Source organism: Stigmatopora argus, chromosome 11 (genome assembly GCF_051989625.1).
Source record: "Stigmatopora argus isolate UIUO_Sarg chromosome 11, RoL_Sarg_1.0, whole genome shotgun sequence".
Lineage (NCBI taxonomy): Eukaryota > Metazoa > Chordata > Actinopteri > Syngnathiformes > Syngnathidae > Stigmatopora > Stigmatopora argus.
Window position 1 is genome coordinate 12,928,885 of NC_135397.1, and position 22,131 is coordinate 12,951,015.

At 38.6% G+C, this 22,131-nt stretch overlaps 2 protein-coding genes across 2 annotated transcripts; both read left to right on the forward strand.

Moving 5' to 3' along the window:
• The first annotated feature begins 394 nt into the window (after window positions 1–394).
• On the forward strand, window positions 395–12,692 carry adam8a (ADAM metallopeptidase domain 8a). The gene is made up of 25 exons (XM_077613549.1): window positions 395–464; window positions 575–672; window positions 752–822; window positions 1,067–1,145; window positions 2,283–2,359; window positions 3,464–3,686; window positions 5,109–5,186; window positions 5,271–5,339; window positions 5,825–5,994; window positions 6,088–6,169; window positions 6,871–7,013; window positions 7,090–7,267; window positions 7,348–7,437; window positions 7,557–7,752; window positions 7,992–8,070; window positions 8,166–8,343; window positions 8,550–8,636; window positions 8,706–8,790; window positions 9,217–9,325; window positions 9,417–9,606; window positions 9,894–9,941; window positions 10,048–10,104; window positions 10,713–10,763; window positions 10,835–10,915; window positions 11,925–12,692. The coding sequence occupies exons 1-25, from the start codon at window positions 419–421 to the stop codon at window positions 11,967–11,969; spliced, it is 2,610 nt and encodes an 869-aa protein (XP_077469675.1). The 5' UTR covers window positions 395–418; the 3' UTR covers window positions 11,970–12,692.
• Window positions 12,693–13,520: 828 nt separating this feature from the next.
• spef1 (sperm flagellar 1) lies at window positions 13,521–19,511 on the forward strand. The gene is made up of 7 exons (XM_077613550.1): window positions 13,521–13,701; window positions 14,509–14,620; window positions 15,621–15,768; window positions 15,837–15,882; window positions 16,952–17,036; window positions 18,600–18,708; window positions 19,032–19,511. Exons 1-7 carry the CDS (start codon window positions 13,593–13,595, stop codon window positions 19,173–19,175), a joined length of 753 nt encoding a protein of 250 aa, XP_077469676.1. The 5' UTR covers window positions 13,521–13,592; the 3' UTR covers window positions 19,176–19,511.
• Window positions 19,512–22,131: the final 2,620 nt, after the last annotated feature.

Genomic DNA, 22,131 nt, shown 5'->3' on the forward strand with positions numbered 1-22,131 from the left:
CTTTATGCAGTTCAACAAGATGGCCAGCAGGTGGTAACAAATGATTGAATTTTGAAAACCTCGGTTTGCTTTATTATTATTATTATTTTATTTTTTACGCTATTGCGACTCATTAACCTCAAAATTAAATGTTTGTATTTCCAACTTTTCTCGTGCCATCATAATTTTGAAAGTAAAAAAAAATACATGCAGATAATTTATTTATTTATTTATTTATTTTTAACCCAATCGACAACTAATAAAATACTAAAAGAGTTTAACGAGTTTAGTCTAAAGTTCCCCCCTTAATTATCGTGTCTACGCGTCATAGGGCCAGTTTAGGAAATTACAACCCCGAGGGGCGGAGAGATTCAAGTCTTGGTCATTTACTCATTTTCAGCACATTCCAGCTCACAATGACTGAGTCCGTCCAGGAAGCATGAACCACTTTCAATATTTGATATGGATTTTCTTCTCTGTGTTGGGTATTTTTAATTTTTTTGTACTTTCTTCATCCTCCTATATCACTTTTTAATTCTTTATTTTGCTTCTTTCTTTATTACCCGGCTCATTGGGATATTCATGATATTTGCAGGGAGTGTGTGGACTCTACCTCATGTGATGAAGTATCAAATAGCCAAACCTCAGAGACTGAAGAATTCATCGCCCATCACTAATGCTGCCACCCATCAGGTAAAGACTTACCCTTGCACAGCTTCATTTTAACATTACAAAAGACCACCCACATGCAATATTGTGTGTTCTATGGAAGTACCCTGATGTACTGGAGTACTCTGTAATGATTGCTGGAGAAAATTGCACTTTACATCTGGAGAGAAATAAGTAAGAAATGTTTGTCATCTTATTATTTATTATTTGTTATTGTTATTATTATTATTATTATTATAATTATAATTATTATTATTATTATTATTATTATTATTGTTACTATCATTGTTATTATTATTTTTATTATTACTGTTATTATTTGTATTATTATATGTATTATAGTTATTATTATTATTACTATTTTATTACATACTGTATTCACATTGCCTGATTTTTACATTCAAACTGATCATTTCAGGGAGCTTATTGGAAAAAACTTTTCTGTGACACATTATTCTGAGCAAGGTATTGAACTTACAACAGCAGCTGAACTTGAGGTACGGATAGTTATTTTTTCTGAAATACTACACCCAAAAGGAAGGAAATGTGTTAGGGTACGACATGGGTGTGAAACGTCTTCCTTTAGGGGCCATTATGTTTTTCATTTTCATGGAACAACATTATGCCATAAATAAATAAAGGTATTATTCTTTTTCTTGTTGTATAATTGGTAAATTAAATTATTTGGGGCATTTGCCATCCAGATCAAATTACACTGCAAGCTGTATTTTTGGAACTGGTAAATGTGGGTCATCCTGTCTACAGGAAATGAAAATACATAAGAAAAACATATTATCTCCTGTCCTGAATTGCATGTAAGGAATAGCCTAATCTATCCATTCATTATTTGTCCCACTTAATCATTTTTGTCATGAGGATAATGGCACAATATTGGCAAATAATGTATGCCACAATGGTTGGGAAAACCTGGTCCAACATATGTGGGAAAAATAAGATGACTAAGGGGTTAATCTAGAAGTTCTCAATTGGCCTCCCTTTGGGAGCTACATTTTCTCATGGTTATTAGGTTGTGATCTACATTTATAGATGCCAGACTAAGCAACTAAATAAGCATGCATGTTTAAATGAAGACTAAATTAACCAGACTGGAGGTTTGAATATGCAAGATTGTTTGCAACTGATAAGTCAGCCAGGGTAAAATGGCTTAGCCATGTTCCTAGCAAGTTCAGATCACTAAAGAAAATGGATGGTTGGAATGACTAGCCGTGTCTAACATTAATTAATCAATTTGACAGTGTGTCAGAAAAGCTTTTGTGTACATTATTTGCAATGTAACCTTTTCAACACAAGAAATTGTGGCAATTATTCATCAAAGTCAGGAAATCCTGTGGCATCATGACCACGATACATTTTGTACTATTCCTCAAAATTGCTTCATTTCAAACCTAGTTTGTTCATGATTTGACATGTTAGCTGCACACTTATCTTTCTCTATGTTACAGTTCCTTCCTCTAATACGTACTGGCATCTTGTACAGGAAGTTGATTAGTAACGCTAATTCATGTCCTTGATGTTTCATTTCCCTCTGACTATGAGTCATGAAGTGCAACATATAAAGAAAGCTTCACTTTATGGTATTTATGACAAAATCTGTCCTTTTCTGACATGTTCAGAATCACTGTTACTACCACGGAAACGTCGTGGGAGTGGATGACTCTTCTGCAAGTGTGGAGCTGTGCTCAGGGTTAAAGTGAGTCGTTTTCCCCGATCCTCATCCTGTAGAAGTAATTCCAAACAGGTTATTGTTGCCCAAACGTGGCATGTGAAATTCACTTAGAGCCATAATGGCTTGCAACTGCCCAATATGACTCATGTCCAGCTTGAATAATATAATGCAGACTCCACTGCAGCTGTGTCCTCCATTAGACTTAATAAGATTGTGTATGACTTGTCTGAGATCCAGACGTCTCAGTCTTAAACCACTGAGACATTCACTATCGTATGTATATATAATTAGCCACCTGATTGTGTAGTGGTTCACCTGCCTGACTTTGGTGCGGGCAGGCACGGGCTCGATTCCCGCTGGTGGTGGTATGATTGGGTACTAGGACGTTTCGTCGAAAGACGTTTGGTCCCCGGACGTTTGGTCCCCGGACGTTTGGTCGACCAGACGTTTGGTAGAACGGACGTTTGGTAGAACGGACGTTTGGTAGAACGGACGTTTGGTCGCCGGGTTGTTACTGTTGAAACCAGCTCTCAAAATTATAATCATGAGAGAGAGAGAGTAAGTTTAATATCTAAATATCTAATATCAAAATATCAACAGTAAACTCTGTCATAATTTGACAGCGAGCGAACTCGGCGACCAAACGTCCGTTCTACCAAACGTCTGTTCTACCAAACGTCCGTTCTACCCAACGTCCGGTCGACCCAACGTCCGGTCGACCCAACGTCCGGTCGACCAAACGTCCGGGGACCAAACGTCTTTCGACGAAACGTCTGGTCACGGTATGATTGTGAGTGTGAATGGTCGTTTGTCTCTGTGTGCCCTACGGCTGACTGGCGACCACTCTAGGGTCTAGTCTGGCTGGGATAGGCTCCGGCAAACCCTGCAACCATTACGAGGATGTACGGGCCTTGCGATTGGCTGGCGATCAATTCAAGGCATCCCTCCCTACCGGCCATAGTTGGCTGGGATAGGCTCCAGCGACTCCGCGACTCTTGTGAGGATAAGCGGTACAGAAAAGGAAGGAATATTTCCTGTGATAAATAGATAACATTGGGACATCAATTTGGCATTAGGGCAACGTTTTTCTCTTCACTTCATTTGAAGTACGTCTTTCTTTCCCGACAGAGGGTTTGTGCGCCTCCGGGATCAGACGTACCTGATAGAACCCTTGACTTCACAGCCAGCCAATAGTTGGGAAACCATTAAAGGTGACAGCGATAAGAGTCTTCATGCAGTCTACAACTACAAACACCTGAGGAGGAAGAGGAGCTCTTGTTCCCATGGAAACACAACCATGTACTACGATCATGGCGGTCGTTCATCTGGACTGGTCCAGCTTGGCAGTCTGGTAAAAAACAAAACACGCATATGAAGGCATACACATTTAAAGTACACACCACTAAGCATATCATCAGACCACTGAACCTTTTGTAATCAGTTTTAAACTTAAAAAGAAATTAGTTGACTCAGAATGACTCCGTGAATATAAGGAGATCAATGCAATAATTTGTACAGGTAAATTGTCTTAAATGTGAGTTCCCTACTGCACACCAAAAGCACCACTAGTGCACTCACCTTACTCCAGTTTTTTACCTAGGTCTACAATGTCTTGTCTGTCTTGTGTCTGTCTTGCTACTGCAACCAAGAAATTTCCTGAATACGGGATGAAATAAAATTCTAATCTAATCTAATTTAAATCTAATCTGTTCTAACCTGGTCTTTCCTGTTCTCTCGCTTCCTGTCCCATTAGTTAACTGATGTATCCCTTCTGCAGAGGGTGTCACCTTAGTAAATGAATTCACAATGACTTTGCAATGGTACTTATAGTCAGGCAGCATATATATTCACCCATGGTTAATCAATCATTTTGTTCATGATACAAGCAATCTCAAGCAGTGTTTCAAATTTCTAAAGCCATTAAAATGGTTCCACAACACCGATTCAAACAATATCTAATCAGAAGCAGTTCAGTTCAAACCTGCAATCGGTCAAGGGGTTGGTTTAGCGCAAATCTCTCTTGCTTGCTTGCTCGTTCGCTCGTCTACTCATGTGGCCACGTGTTGCTCCTCGTGGTGCATTTGCTGGAAAGTCTACGGCAGTGGTAGACAACATATGGCTCGGGAGCCATATGAGGCTCATTTGATGGCTGCATATCGCTCTCTGCCAACCTGTGAGGTAAAATGTGGAAAATGCAGGTAAGAGAGCTGAGTCCCAAACGCACCAATAGGAGCGTCACGTTGGCACTGTGAGGTTGACACTGTGAGGTTGACACTACCTCTTGTTCCTCTTTAATCATCTCTTTTTTTCTATTTCTTTTTTGCATGCATACTCTCATTGATACTCAGTGATTAGCAACAGCGTAAAAATGTTGCCAAAATAATTCAGAGACGTTTTATACTTTAAGAGTGGCGACATTTAAAAAAAAAAGGCACACATTTTCATGTGTTTTTACTTTTAAATTCTGAGTATGACTCTCAAGGAATAATATTTGAAAATATGAATTGTTTATGGCTCTTTCTGTCAAGAAGATTCCCAACACCTGGTGTACGGCATGCGTTGCAGCATTTATTTGTTATATTTATATGCTTGACCTCTTTTGATGTTTCGAAACTTGGACAAATTATCGTATTTTGGAACAATAATTTACATATCAAAGTTTTTCATAACCTGAAAAATCATAAGTTGAAGCAGTTCTAAAGAAGAGGGACCACTGTACATGTATATTTAATGAATGATAATGAATTTAATGAATGTAATGATTACTCCTCAGAGAAGCAGAGGCCAGGCTAAAAGCAGACCAAGAAAAACCAGAACAGTGGAGCTCGCCGTGGTGGTTGACAACACTGAGGTTTGATTCCACATTTATTATTTCATTTCCGACAGTTCGTTTTCACATTGTAGAATTTTACTCATGAAAATGTGTTCCTTCTAGTACAAGAAGTTTGGTAACAAAAGGACAATGGAGGCTCGTGTGCTTGAAATAGCAAACCACGTTGACCGGGTATGTGTTTTTGAAAAGGACAGAAATAGTTGATGCTGTGAAATCAGTTTATTCTAAAATTCACACAGGTTTATTTTATGCAGTCTGGGAATATTTCTTGTGCATGCATAACATATCATTTTCGCCTGGATGGCAGAAAGGGAGGAAAAAAAGTGTTCTGATACGAGCTGTTCCTCACAAGTGATTAAAAGGAGAAGTTCTCTCACTTCAACTGTGAATCTCAACACCTAAGCAGAGGACTTTCACACAATTCACACTTTGCTGTTTGCATATTCTCTAGAAATTGGGCCAACATCTTTGAATCATCAGACGGTAGACCCAACATTGGTCTGTGACAGTATTAATGGCCTAGCATATCCTTGCTCTTTTAGTTTGTCGCATCTCATCTAACTCGCCTGAGTCATCCTCCACAATATTGAAATGTATTAATCTTATTTCCCTTTTCTTTGAATTTGCTCAAACTGCATTCCGCTATCATGTTCCAGCTCTATCGTCCCGTGGGTGTCCGTGTGATGTTAGTCAGTCTTGATATCTGGTCGTATGAAGATCAAATAGAGGTCAGCGCCAATCCCGAGCAGACACTTAAACTTTTTCTGGAGTGGCGTCAGCGAAACCTCCTGCCGAAGAAGAAGCACGACAACGCGCAATTCATCACGTAAATTTTTAAGACGTATTTTTTTGGGCCAACGTAAACAGTCTTTCATCTGCTCTGACTAATGTGATTTTTTTTCTTCTTTTTATTGCTTAGAGGGTTGGATTTCGAAGGCACCACGGTGGGTCTTGCCAACACAAAGGCAATGTGTACCTCCAATTCGGGAGCTGTCAATGAGGTGGGTGTTTTGTGGTACTGATTGCAGGCAATGTTCCCTCTAAGATGCGCGTGTGCGCAATTGCGCACTACTCTCGTCTTCTCTGCGCACAGCAAATCATATGGAGCGCACATAATAAAATCCCATTTTTTTTAGCTTCATAGATATTAATCACTACATTTTATTATTACTAAATCATTTATGTGTAGTAGACATACACCTGCTTATGGCAGGTGATACTGGTGTGTGCCCATAGCGAGCAATGATGATGTTGCTCACACCGGTACTCAGTGTGCTCAGGGAGGTTGTCTTTCTGCCAAGACAAACAAAAAATTAGAGGGAACATTGCTTGCAGGTGATTGGCTGGCTATCAGTTATGAGTGTATACCCCACCTCTTGTCCTAAACTGCTGTGATTTTGCTCTTGATTCAAATAATGCGATGGTGAGAAGGTGTGCCTTGAATCAGTGATTAACCTGATATCAGGTCATTTCTTAAAGACAGCAAACTACCAGTTAAGACGTAATCAGCATCCCACATGCTAAATGTAAAGCACGTAGTACACCATTTTATCCGTTCACTTAATTAATTCCTTCATGATTTTACCCAATGCTATTCTATTTTAAAAAGCAGACTTGTTGAATCTGTAAAACACTTGAGAATAGGCAACATTTCTCAATACTGAGTGTGTGATGGCTTACACTTTATTTTTGTTCCACACAGGATCATAACAATAATGCAATAGGAGTATCCTCTACCATTGCCCACGAGATGGGTCACAACTTGGGCTTGTCTCATGATACAGAAAACTGTATCTGTGGTTCATTGACAACAAAAAAGGGTTGCATTATGGCAGAGAGTGTTGGGTAAGATCATTTATACATCTCAATTGACTACTGCAATCTCAAAGGCATTATCAGGACACCTCAAATATCCCTCTAGCGGCGTGTATCCGGAGATGTTCAGCAGCTGCAGCCTGCAGCAGCTTGACAGGTTCTTGGAGGAGATCAACCCAGCCTGTCTGTTGGATACCCCGTCTACTGATCGCGTTTACGGTGGGCCAGTGTGTGGCAATGCCTTCCTAGAGCCCGGAGAGGAATGTGACTGTGGAACCGTCGAGGTATCCGGCCTGCGCTCAAATGTTTACATCATAAATCTCAACGGATAAAGCGAGATTGTAATATGCTGTTCTCTTTCAAGGAATGCAAAAATCCCTGCTGCAATGCCACAAACTGCAAACTTAGCGCAGGCGCCCAATGTGCCGTGGGGGAATGCTGCCACAACTGTCAAGTATGTGATATGATCTCTTCACGTGATTCTCAATGTGCGACTTTGGAGTAAAATCGGGAATGAGCGGGCTGATTTGTGGCGTGTGATTAATTGCATTTGTGGTTCATCACCATTTGCAGCTAAAGGCGTCAGGCAGCGTCTGTCGGCCAAAGACAGGAAACTGCGACTTGGCAGAACACTGCAATGGACTGTCCGCCTCCTGTCCTCCCGACGCCTACGCGCAGAACGGCCTGTCGTGCAACCGTGGGAAAGGATACTGCTACAACGGACAGTGTCCATCGAGACAGCACCATTGCAAGAGACTGTGGGGACCTGGTAAGTTGTAACTCCTTTTAAAAAAAAAACCTAGAACACATCGGTTTTACCCAGTGGCGGAACAAATGGGAACAGGGCCCGGGGGCAATAGATATCAACGGGCCCCTTGAGCCGGGTTGGGGGTTGACATACATATTTTAACACTTAAACACTGTATTTTAGCCGTACCATTGTATTATGAGTTGATTTTGCTCTGCCATGTAAATAAAATTTGACTTTCCAATTTGTTTCATTTACAGATGCTGAAGTGGCTGCGGATGCTTGTTACTTCCAATATGAACGTTGCCCAAAGCCCCTTTTGCATAGATGTTTGGGCCAGTATGTTCTGACACCCTCACAATTTTTGTTTGTTTGTGTTGTGCTGCATTATTTTGTGAATCATTTCCTTTTTTATTTGTGTTGTTGGTTTGTAGGGAGCAATCATGTAAGACACTTTTCTGCTCGGGGGGATGGGAGTTCCCAGTGACATCTAGGAAGTTGTTCTACAAAGTAGGAAGTGAGGACTGTAACGAGGCAACCTTGAAGCCTGAGGACAACTATCCTGCAGACCTGGGCATGGTGCCCACCGGCACCAAGTGTGGCAACAATATGGTACATTAAATCGTCACTGCAGGGCAGAGGAGTCAAACTCATCTTTGTCGCGAGTCACATCCGAGTCAGGGTTTCCTTCAGCCAATTCTGAAACGAATTGGTTTGTTTGTCCCTTATCTAATTAGTTTGGTCAGGTTCAATTTGTTGGTTGGAAAATGAATGAATGAATAAATGACATGCTCTAAAATTGTATTGATCTCTTTCAGGTATGCTACAATCACAGATGCAGTGACATCAGAAATATTAGAGCATATGGAGCGCAAGACTGCTCTGCAAAGTGCAGCAACCGTGGAGTGAGAAATCTTTTTACTTATTTAGCAATATAAAAAGCATCCTAAATTGACTGAGTTTCTCGCAAACAGGTTTGTAACCATCAAAACAAGTGTCACTGTGATCCCGGTTGGGCTCCACCTTACTGTGATGTGCTGGAGTCGGAAGTAATTGAAGGTATTGTGTGCAAGTATTAATGACTTTTTGTGCGGATGAAGATGTAGGATCAACTACATCAAGCCTTAACAATAATCACTTGATAGGACTGACGATGTTTTTCAGACATTTAAACGTTAATACTTAACTTCCTGACCACAGCAGATTACGTTCCCTTAAAAAGCTGCAGTTGGATAAATAAATCCCTGAGAAATTAGTTGTGGCTGTTATGTGCTCAACATGTGACTTTTTCCTGTTTTTTCACTTATTTCTTGGAATGTTCTTTGCATAGAGTCAGACAGCTGTGCTTTTGTGATCAATTAAAGGCAAAGGCGGAATTTTACGGAATTCCCCTTCACAGATACAGTAATGATGTTACTTACGTTTGCTGTCACACGCCTCAAGCAATGAATGGCTATTGCTAATGAGATGTATGTGTGTTTACAGGCAGCGGGCTGGGGCTTATCGTGTCACTGGTTGTAAGCTTGCTCATATTCTTGGTGCTTTTGATTGGCGGATTCATGTGCTGCGGCCGGAAAATGCAACCTGCCAAGAGGTTTGAAATTCAACTCTCTTAGCTGCGACAGATCAATCAGCACTTATATATGTTTCTTTAATCCGAGTTCCAATGTGTATCCATTTCACAGATACCTCCAATCTACCTCGGGACAGACAAATCCTTTATTTCAATCAGGCATTTCACGAGGGAGCCCTCATCTTCGTCCCACTGCCATCAGCCAGCCAACATTTGTGGAGTCTTCAGCTACCCAAGTGTGTAAATCGCTGTCCATCTCCATGGTCAATCCATCGTCAAAGCCTTACAGAACAGCTCCTGAGGTTCGTCCGATAGATTAGGCAGCTTTTGCCCATTCAAAATGTTTTATCCACCCCATCGATTGCATTGGCAGCCACTACTGGCAGAAATGTAACGCAGTCATGTAGCGTGTGTAGCTTGGGGATCTCAGACACAAGCCTCTGTAATTTTCTCAGTAGCGTATCCCCAAAGACCCACTGCGTGTCTGGAATCGTCTACTTTCCAATTACTCATCCTGAGAATGTCGATTCCGTGCAGTCTGTCTAAGGAAACATTCATGATGCTTTTCTTTCCACTTTGCCTCCTACAGCCACCCAGAAAGGAACCAACTGTACCTCAGTCCTCGAAGATCCAACAGGTAACATGATCCAGTTCGTATAGCATGCCGGCATGAGCCGTTGTATCTTCTTCGATTTTTAAGCTTTTACTCTAGTCTGATTGTGTATTTTTGTTTTGTCTTTTAGGGTTCAAGGCCACATTTGCAAGTACCAGCAGTGCCAAGCAAGCCAGTCTACTCTGAGGTAACCTAAAATGGAATGCTATGTAAATAAACAGTTTAAGATTCATTGCCAGGGTCCTGGACCCAGTGGCGAGTGGTTAGCGTATCGTCATCGCAGTTCTAAGATCAAGGGGTTCGATCCCAGGTCCAGACCTACCTGTGTGGAGTTGGCATGTTCTCGCTGGGCTCGCGTGTTTTTTCTCCGGGTACTTCAGTTTCCTCCCACATCCCAAAATCATGCAGGGTAGGCTGGTTGAACACTCTAAATTGCCCCTCGGTATGAGTGTGAGTGTGAATGGTTGTCTGTCTCCTTGTGCTCTGCGATTGACTGGTCACCAATTCAGGGTGTCCCCCCCCACCCCCCTGGCTGGAGCCCATAGTCAGCACCCCACGCGATCCTTGTGAGGGTAAGCGGTACAGAAGATGAATAAATAATAAATAGCATGACAAATAGATATTGATTTGAAATGTTTTCAAACCTTTCAGCCATGTTTCACTGCACAAACTGTTCATGAACTATGAGTCAGGGGGAACTACAGGGTCTGACGGTCCAACCCTTTATAAACTAATCATTTAGAGGCGTCTCTGGATAATGTGATGAGTCACATATTGATTTCTGATTATTTCCAGGCTCGGCCTTTACCTCCATCCAGACCGCTACCGCCACTAACATCCAAACCAGTGAGTGTGCATTTAATCACACAAGATCTTTTGTTTTGTTGTTCTGACATCATCCTCTGCATCTTTTACAGATAACAAAGCCAAAACCTGTCACACCGCCTGTAAAGCCAAAGCCCGCCGTCATCCCTTCGAAGCTGCCTCACACTGAGCTGGTATGTATTGGCACCAGAAGGGTGCTTCCCTAAATCCTTTGCTCATCTAGTCAGACTCATTCTTATCTCGAAGAATTCACATTTTTGGCCATCATTCCTACATAGCTGATAATGAACAAGCAGTGGCTCAGTATTAGCTTGCCCTGACAAGTAACGCATAAGATGGAGTACCTACTGTTGCTTTTCAAGGAGTTGACATTGTCCTTATTGGATAATGCTGGGGTCGGGAACCTTTTTGAAAGAGAGAGCCATAAACAATTCCTATTTTCAAATGTTATTCCTTGAGAGCCATACTGACAATTTAAAAGTAAAAATACATGAAAATGTGCCATTTTTTAAGTCATTTTACCACTTTTAAAGTACAAAAAGTCTTTGAATTCTTTTGACAACATTGTTACGCTGTTGCTAATCAATGAATATCAATGAGTATCAATGAGAGAATAGATGCAGAAGACTCTAATGAAAAAAACATGTCAATGCCACTGCCAACGTGACGTTCCTATTGGTGTGTTCGGGACTCGGCTCTCTCACCACCGGTTTCCATATTTTAGCTCAGAGCCATGTGCAACCATCAAAAGAGCCACATGTGGTTCCCGAGCCATAGGTTCCCTACCCCTGCGATAATGGATTAGGTCATAGAATTATGATTTCGATTTGTACTTGAAATGTTTGAATTTGTTGATCATCACATTTTGACTTTTTAAAATCTTTTTATTTGTGTTCATATTTTATCGGCCATAGTTGTACCTTCTTAGAAGGCGCTTCTATATTTTCTTATGTGACTTTTCCATGTGTTTTAGGTTAATTGAAGACTCTTTAGGGCTGAGTGTGAATCGTTTTTGAATCACTTGTCAACATTTCTAAAGTTTTCTAATTTTAAAAGTTGCCAAATTCGTTGCCTTTTGTTTTTGAGGATGAAATTATGGAGGTCATGTGAAAGGCTGTGAACTCTAGCGACAAAAAAAAGCTAAATGCCTTGATGTCTGGCTGATGCTATTCATTTGTTTAGCTTGCAGGAAGAGCTCGCCTGACTCCAATACGAAAACCTAGATGACCGGGGAAGCAGTTGTTTCTGAAATCTTCAAACATGGATACTCTTATCTGGCCAATAAGGACTTAATAAAAAAAAAAAAAAAAGACAAAAAAGTTCAGGGAACATTGGTGAAGGTTCATGCGGGGACAGGATCCAGCTGAAGGATCAACAAGAAAAATAAGAGACTTGTGCTTTTTATCTTTGATGGAAGGATTGCCACCATCTGCCTTGCTTCTTTTTAAAGTTGGGATTGACAGATCTAATGGATGTGCCACCATGATGAGGATGAAGATGATCTGTTTGAAGGGAAATGTCTCTCGCCTACTCAATCCGGAGATATGTGAACAAGTCTTTATGATTGCACTGCTGATGCTGTAACTCTTTTCCTATGTTTGGTACTACAAAAAGTGAAGGGATTTTTAAATGTGGCAAGTTGGGCACTTTAAAGAATTTTGTATGAAAAGGACAGAACGCAATTAACATGAATTTGCCTTGAATCCTATTTCGGGACTATATGAATGTATGATTTTTTTGCTGTCTTATGCTCATATCAACAAATCAATTTGAACTTCTCAAGGGATTTTTTTAAATTGTATATTTTATGCAGTATGCGTCGCTATATTGTATTGTAATAACCAATTTCTTACAACGCCGACTCAAATTTTAATCTGAGTTTAATTTATACAGTATTTATAAAGACCATTTGTGCATGCTTATCTGTGAATAAAATTGGAGACCTCTTGAGTTTGTTCATTTCCAAAGACCCCTTCATGGCTATGAGCTGGCATATCGATAATATCTGCGTTATATAAGAGGATAACTTGTGATTGCTTCATAGCAAAGCAATATGTTTTGCATTCTTGCTCTCAATATCTGTATCTGTAACTGCAGTGTTTATCTATTTTTATCATTTGTAATGTTGGTTTAAAAATACTTGTCATTCCAGAATTGGGGGACAATTTGGCCAATTCTGGAATGCTTTGTGACTGACTTAAAAATAGTTTTATTTTGTTTAAAGGTTTTTTTCCTCCAAATATTAACAAAGTATTGAGTGTAAACTGGGATTGAACCATCAATGCCAGAACTGTGAGGCCGACGGGCTAACCGCTTCGCAATAAGTACATCTTAAAATACCTTCAAATATACATTCTGGCCAATCCGGGCCCAAATTGTCTTACAAACCAGAAAAAAAATAAATACATAGAATAATGAATAAAATAATGTAAACATAATAGTAATAACTAATTATGTAAGGTCACCTTTAAATCGAGTTTTTTCTTCTGCATTATTATTTTATTTAAAACTTCTCAGACATGGTCAGACAACCAAAATAATAGCTTGGCTGTTTTATACAAAGATCACACTTAGAAAAAGGCGAGAAAGAACATTTAAAAAACTTGAGAGAATGCAAAAATCAATTTTACTAATACAACTAGTATCATGCATTGACACACCGTTAGTACGTATATATACGTACGTCTGCTCACGTAATATTACTATTTAGTGTTTTAACTGGGTCCTTGTCCATCCTGTGTAGTGACCCTTACGTTACGTTGCCCAGCAACCGGCACAACAACACTGCGATACCGTCTGTCTCTCGAAACGGTGTAAATTTGGATTTTTTTTTAGAGCACGGAAACGCGAATGGAGCGAGAGTTAGACGAGGATGAGCTGCAGGACTTGTACGCGTGGATAGATAAAATCCGTCTTTCGAGACCAAAAAGGAACATCGCCAATGACTTCAGCGACGGAGGTACTTAATGCTTGGCTAACGAAAATGCTAAAACATCAGGAGCACCTGCGCGGTCCAATGACGTTTCACAACAACAACAAAAAGTCTCAAACAATATGATTCGAAAGAGTTAATAATGAGTGGTTTGAATTGGCAATGTCGGGAGATAATAACTTTGTTTGTAGTGTGAGGGAGTAAAAATCCCACTTGGTAATTGTCTCCCACCAGGTGAATCCATTGGTGTAATTTACAGGGGGCGGTTACGGGGGGCGTAACACCCCACATCCTTCCATTTCCAGATCCAATTAACGGAATACTCACATAATTAAAATGAATAAATCATAAGTATAAGGTGAACCATTGGTCAAGTGGTTAACGCGTCGGTCCCACAGTTCTGAGGTCGAGGGTTTGATCCCGGACCTTTCAGTGGGGAGTTTGCATGTTACTTGCTTCCATCCCAAAAACATGCAGGGTAGGCTGGTTGAGATTTCTAAATTGCCCCTAGGTATGGGCGTAAGTGTGAATGGTTGTCTGTCTCTTTGTCCCCCTGCGATTGGCCACCAATTCGGGTTGTCCCCTCCTAGTGCCTGTAGTTAGTCAGGATAGGCTCCAGCACCCCACGCGACCGTGTTGAGGATAAGCAGTATGTAAAATGAATGAATTAATTTGTAATATAGATTTTTGCCTAAAATGTCAATGTTGACTAGCTCGTGTTTAGCCAAGATGGTTCAGACCCATAAAAAAATATTTTTCAAACCACATGCTTGACGCAATTAATTCATTAATGTCATGTATACATGCAAAAATGCATTGTTTGTTTTTTTGCAGTGATGGTGGCTGAGGTGGTTAAACATTTTTGCCCTAAGATTATAGACTTGCACAACTACACCCCTGCCAGCTCCACACAACAGAAGCTTAGCAACTGGAACCTCCTCAACAGGCAAGACACATCACATCATCTGTTATTCAGCCATAAAATTCAAATGACAAAAGAGTTTGTTAAATAATGTATATTTTGAAAATATTGTATTTTTACAACTGAAAGGGTGTACGTAAATCACTGTTTATGGTTCCCCTGAAATATCTTCACACTTTACCCTACTTATTTTGCGGTACACTGAACAGATTCTACATAATAATACATGTTATCATAATTATTGATATCTTGATTACTGCTAAGACAGCCTGATTCTATTCTGTGGTCGAAGGTTCGATCCCAGGTGGATCCTCACTGTGTGGAGTGTGTTTGTTCGCGTAGGTTTTCTCCAGGTACTCCAGTTTCCTCCAACATTTGGACGCTCTAAATTGCCCCTAGGTATGAGTGTCCGTCTCCTTGTGCCCACCAATTAAGGGTGTCACCCACCTCTGGCCCAAAGTCAGCTGGGATAGGCTCCAGCATCCCCCACGACCCTAATGAGGATAAAGCGGTTCAGAAAATGAGTGAATGAGTGAATGTTCTTATGTAGTTTATTGAAATGTACTTCATATGTTACAGAGCATTCGGGAATCACAGCATGAGTATCCCCCCCAAGATATTTGGTGCCCCCCCAAAAAAATCACACCAAGTAGATTGGGCCATAGCCAATGCATCAATGGGTATACTTGTCACACATAATTTTATTTTTCCATAGGACATAGTATTCCAGTTGGTACTTGGGCCAATGTAACTCGTAGTTGTCTAGTACTATCCCAACCCACCAATCCCATAGGACCCCTCGACACATCCAGTTTACTCAGCGGATGAATTTATCCAAACTATCTTGATCTAACCCTACAAAGTAGCCCAAACACAGTCCGGGGCCATATGAATGGCGCACGGCCAGTGCTGAATATCCCTGTGGTGTTTATCATCACAACATGTAACATGGGTTCAAAACCCTTTCCATCTGTTGATCTTTTTCAAACTGGAAACAGATGTGCGTGTCATTTTGCATCCACAGGAAGGTGTTCTCCAAGTTGAACTTTCATGTGCCCGAGAAGTCTGTGAAGAAGATTGTACTGCGATCTGCCGGAGTGATCGAGAGTGTGTTGAGCGACCTGAGGGAAAAGATAGAACTGAGGCTAGACCACAAGGCACACATTCTATCAGTATGTAAGCCTACATGTATGTACATATGCATGCTATGGGCTATGATAAGAGTATATTTTTAATGCAGAATTTGGAATTCTACGACTCCAAGAACCCAGAAAGAACTGTCACAGGTGATCTATTACAGCAACGGTGCCAAACACGGGTTGGTCCGCGGGCCGCATTAACGTCAACTCGAGTTCATAAAGCCCGGACCATTTTCGATATAATACTTAAACATTTTTTTAAATCGGATTAAAAGAACTGGATCAAAAGCCCTAAATATTCAGTTTGTCTAGAAGTAAAACAATGTTTATTTGAGCTTCTTTTGCTTAGTAAGGGAAATTGTCTTTTAATAATTTGTTTTTCAAAAAAAAATACATTTTTTAATTTTGTTCAATAATAAAGTGGAAAACAGAAAATATTCTATATATTTATTTTCAGATTTTACAAAATACTTTTTGAACTAAAAACGAAAAGATTGGATTAAAAAATCTCAATCATTGATTTAAAAAGGGGAAAATCAGGAAATATAATATAGATCTATAAACTTCATTTGAATTTGATCCTAAAACAGAAAGTCGGCACTCATGATTTACTTTCTCGGGCCACACAAAATGATGCGGCGGGCCAGATTTGGCCCCCGGGCCATCACTTTGACACATGTGCTATAGTACAACAAATTTCCTCTCACTAGTGACAACAAGAGTATTTAAATAATCCTAAAATGTCGAGGCACTCATATTTAAAGCAACTCCCTTACAGTTAAAGCACTAAACTTTTAACGTTTTAGTGCGTATCTTTTGTATTGCAATCAATCTACATTATAGGTCTCAAACTTTTGGGCTCCCTTCTGACTTTCACACTTTATCCTTCCTTGCAAATAACCTTGTCCGCTGACGACCTCAGAGCAGCTCGTCTTTCCTTTCCTGCTCCCCGCCCTGCACTCTATCACACACGCAGACCCAGAGCAAACATCCTCATATCAGCAGCAAAGCTTTATCTCTAGCTAAAAATCAGCATAGCAGAACTTCAAAGCCTACTCTCCGTTGTTCTGCTTCTCCTCAACACTCATACTCTTTCTCCCCCCCCCTTGGTTGCGTTAAGTTTTACTTAGTGTGTCCAGGAACAGCTCACTATTCACCTCTTGTGAAAAGTCAACATGATTACAGCGGGAATGTCATGCTTTTTCTCCTCTTTCAGAGCTTACTCAAAGTGAGGCCAGATATCTGTCTCAGATGGTACATGAGGAGGTGAAACGCGATGAAAAGCTGAAATTGGAGACATGGTAACACCAAAATAAGCTTCAACATCCATCATCGTTATCACCAAACACAGAGAAATGATCTAGAATCCTTCATGGGAAACAAAACAAAAATACAAAATTTAGAATTACCTGGTTTCATAAATATATACAGCTTTTGGTTAGGCAATGGGGAGTCTAAAACAAATGTAAGAATATAAACTGAGCTATAATATAGTATTTAAGTGTTAAAACATCTCAGTCAGTATCCAGCAGTGTAAATAAAAATTTAAAATATTGGTTGAAATGTACTTTTTACACATACGAAAAACAAATAAGTAAAAGATAGAAAACAAAAAATATATATATTTAAAAAAATATTTATTGACTAATGAATTGACAGCTTTTCCTATAGTCCATTAATTGTGACAGCCTAGTTGGCAGACATAGCGACCCTCTAAATCAAGGGTGTCAGACTCGGGTTGGTTCGCGGGCCACTTTAACGTCAACTTGATTTCACGTGGGCCGGACCATTTTAGATATAATATTTAGATTTTTTTTAATAAATGGATTAAAAGAACTGGATTAAAATCCCTGAATATTCCGTTTTTTATAGATCTAAAACAAAGTTTATATTATCTTTTTTATATATATTTTTATTTTTATTTTACAAAATGATTTTTGAACTAAAAACACGGAAAAAAATTGATTAAAACATTACAATTATTGATTTAAAAGGGGGAAAATCAGGAAATGTAATATACATCTATACTCTTCATTTTAATTTGATCCTAAAACAGAAAGTCGGCACTCATGATTTACTTTCCCGGGCCACACAAAATGATGCGCTAGGCCAGATTTGGCCCCTGGGCCGCCACTTTGACACCTGTGGTCTAAATGAAACCGTAAATACAACATGGCCCGTTTTTAAAAAAACGCTTATCCTCACAAGGGTCACTGGTGCATATCCCAGCCAACTATGGGCAACAGGCAGGAGACACCCTGAATTGGTGGCCCACCAATTGCAGATCTTACAATGATATATATTTTTTGCAATAACGCCTAAGTATAGCTGTTTCATTAACTAAAGCTAGTTAACGCCATGTATTTTTCACAGTCCTATTTGAGTGTTCCTACATAGCAATGGAAGCGATGTTTCCTCTTTAAGTAAATCTAGCATTCCAGGAAGCACCTTGAACTCATTTTGTTTTCATGTTTCATGCAAATTTTTCCTAAATTGACACCCTAATCATCCAAACCTTTGCTTAACTGTAAGTCTTGAACTTGTAAACTGTATGCCTCAATAGCTTGGTACAATTTTTAAAATATTTTCAATACTATAGCTATCCACTGCATAATGTAAACTTCTTTCCCTATGTTGCCTGGAGGATGTTGCAATGGTAAAATCACTTTAAAAAAACTCCACTATACGTCTGAAGTCTTTTTGGCCTAGCCACCGTAACTAAGGAAGCAGAGCTTTTTGCAAAAGTTCAATTTATTTATTCACATATCACCCACTTAAATCTTGCCCTAATTTTCTCATTTTTTGCAAAGTAGTGTGTGGACATTTTACATATTAAACATATTGTTTTTGTTTGGTTTTTTTAGTAGCAAAATACAGCACACAGCTCAGTTTTACTCCAACTTGGACCCAGCTGTGCGCCAAATTCTAAAGGAAAAAGAGCATGGAGCCATGGCTTTGCAGGAGACAGTAGAGGTACGCACGAATGCACTCATACAAATCTGGGAAACATATCTTTCTTTTCTTCCTATTTTCATTCTCTGCGGGGTAAAAGCAAAGCATAGACATTTTGCAGGTGTGTGCGCATATAAGACCCAAGCTGTGTCAGCAGTGGTCAGTGAGTCAGTTTTGCATCAGCGGATATATGTGACACCATGTGCATGTGAGGCAAGAGGCTATACAAGGACACGAGTGCAACACTTCCTTTTCACTGCTTTTTTTTCAACATGCATCGCTCACTTTCAGTCAATGCACCGCCTGTTGATTTCCAATCAATGTGTCACCGTATGTGTGTGTAGATTCTGCAGATGAAGGTGAACAAGTTGGAGAGACTAATTCAGCTAAAGGACATGCGCATAGACGACCTCAGACACAATCTGGAGACGTGTACCTGCCTGAGAGGAAAAAACATGGATGATAAACCTAGCAGCGTAGAAGCGTAGGGAAGAAATATGTACTTGGTGGCTCTTGTGTTAATTGCAATACTACACACTTTGAATTATTTGCGTAACTTCAGTTCATCCTCTGGAAAAACAGATTCAAGGCTCAAATGTATTTCACAGTGAAAACCTTAATGAACGCAAAACATTTTTCTCTTGGAAAGAATGGATATTTAATGGATATCTCTTTTCCTTAGTCAAATGTGTAATACGTTACTTTCCATTGGTATGAGTGGCCAAGTGACTGGACACAGAAACATGGTAGTCTGGAGGTGGTGGTAGTAGTTAACACGCTTTTATGCCTGGTTGAGCATAATTAGAAAAAACAGTCTATATATATATATATATATATATATATATATATATATATATATATATATATATATATATATATAAATATATATATATATATATATATGTATATATATATATATATATATATATATATATATATATATATATATATATATATATGTATATATATATATATACATATATATATATACGTATATATATATTTATATTGAGTTAATAATTTGATTCCACCTTAGCTATACAATGAGGATGTATAGTACATTAAGGATATTGCCAGAAATGTAGATAGGTTTTTTTGAGTGTGTGACAGTGTGAAGTTCTCTTTTCAAGTTTAATGGATGTAGGAGACTTTGAAAAACATGGTGTTGAACATCTTATTTGGATAAGAATTTTGCAGGTCTGTAGAAATGTGCTGTAATTGGATTTTTTTTTTAAACTTCTCTGTACATTTTTAAATAACAAAGCACTGATTTGGGGGGGGAAAGATTTCTTCTGAAATTCCCTTGAGGGGCTTGGTAATTTGGTACGTTTAAGTAGAAGAAAATTGTGTAAGAAGGTTAAAAAAGATTATTTTAATGTACTACAAATTATAAAATAATCCTTCTATTTAAGACCTATGCATGAAAATGATGAAACAATCAAATTTTCTCTCGGAAAAAAAACTGGGAATGTCGTAGGAATAATACAAAAATGTGATGTACTTAATCGAAAACGTACATTTTGATTGTTGGAAAAATTGGAAAATATACCTGATTTTGTTTTTGTATGCTTACCAACTAAATTATCACGTGAACACTTTCAGTGTTCCTTCAGTAAATTTTATATTGCAATTACAGTAAGTATAAGCTTGAGTACAAGGCAACATATATATAACTATGTACATTTTTAAAAACTGGACTATATATTGTAAGGATCCTTCTTTAAAGTATTGTGTCGTTAAATGTTGAAAATATTCTATTTATTTTTAGTTATAAAGAACAGAAAATGCGAACAAATATCCTTTTTGTAAGGGAAATCAACTTTAGTTTTTTAATGTTTATTCTAGTCTATATATCAAATGATATCCATTTCCTGAATAGTTGCCCTTTGTAATTTCCTAATACTGAACAGAGTATTGTGTCGATGCATTAACATTTTTTTTTAAATAGTGAGCTTCTGTTCTGTGTGAATATACTTTTTTTTAACCTATCAGAAAACCTCTGTGCCTCTGTACAGTTTGTGATGTCTTATCGCCATTAGCTAAATAAACCATCTAACCACCACATTTCCCCCAATGTGACTTTTTGCCTAACAAATAGGACTTTTGAGAAAGTTGCAAACACAATAAAATCCAGTGTTAGGTTCCCTGCACATCTAAAAGTTCAACATATTTTCAAAGCAAGTCCAAATATGACTTTTGCTTAAAGATAGCATATTTCCACACAAAGTTAAGAGCTAAAATTAATCCGACAGCAGAGAGAACAAGTCATTGCTGATTCAGCAATAGAGCTTTTTTTTTTTAGCTTGATGATGAAGCATTAGGTCAAGTTAGCTGACGCAAGTAGGTCAGTTTCGGAACAATATAGCTTGAAGATACAAATGTACTAAAGATGAAACCATTAAATTCTCCATCAATGGAGCATTTCATGAGTAAAATAACAGCTATTTTACAGCTGTAAACAACATAACCCAGATTTTTGTACATGTTAATATCAGCTGTATCCGGTGGCGCAATGCACTGTGTTACAAAACATGGACAGGGTGAGGTCACAACAACTAAATCACATTCGAGGAAAATGACTCTTAATAAGGATTATGAGTTTAGTAGGAATATTTTCACAATTGCATTTTTAATGTATTTACATAGGCTTAGTCAAATATATGAGATGGATGACTTCATGGGAGGACAGATATTTGGCATTAATAAAGTCGTTACATTGTTTTTACTTGAATAAGCTAAGAAAAAAACAATACTTTAAACTTTCCAGTTGAACTCTTGCAGGGAGAGTTGTCATTACAGTAAACATCTGTTCAGCAAATATTATTAGCTTAACTCATTCACTGCCAAATGTCAACGCAAGCCAAAAAAATGTTAAGATGATCTGTGGTTACACTATAGCAAAAAACACATAGGCTCCACTTATTTGGATTTTTTTGTATGTTTTCTTCTTTTTTTTGTTTGAAATTTTAATTTGTTTTAATTCATTTATAGAATATTAGGAATTCTTTATATTCTTTTTAATAATTCATAGTCTTTAACTGCATTTTTTTTCTCAAAATGCATCCTTCAATGAAATACCTTCTTTTAAAATTACTTTTATGTTTATATTTTTATTGCTCATTAGAAAATACAAGCGGTTAACACGAATGCTATGATTAGAAGTCAAATAGGGGCCACAAAATCTTTCCTGCAGGCCGCAATTGGCCCCCGAGTCGAAAATTTAGGATGGTTGTCCAATATGGATGTATAAAAAAATATTAAGCAGGAAAAAAAGCATAACTAGTGAATGAAATGGTTAATGTTGGAATCTGGTGAGTACAATAGAGTTGGCAACAAGTCACTCACTAAAAGAAATATTGTGTGTTCAACTATGTAGATGATTTTCTAATACAATTGAAAATAAATTTCCTCCTAGTATTAAACAGACACTTAACTAAAAAAACT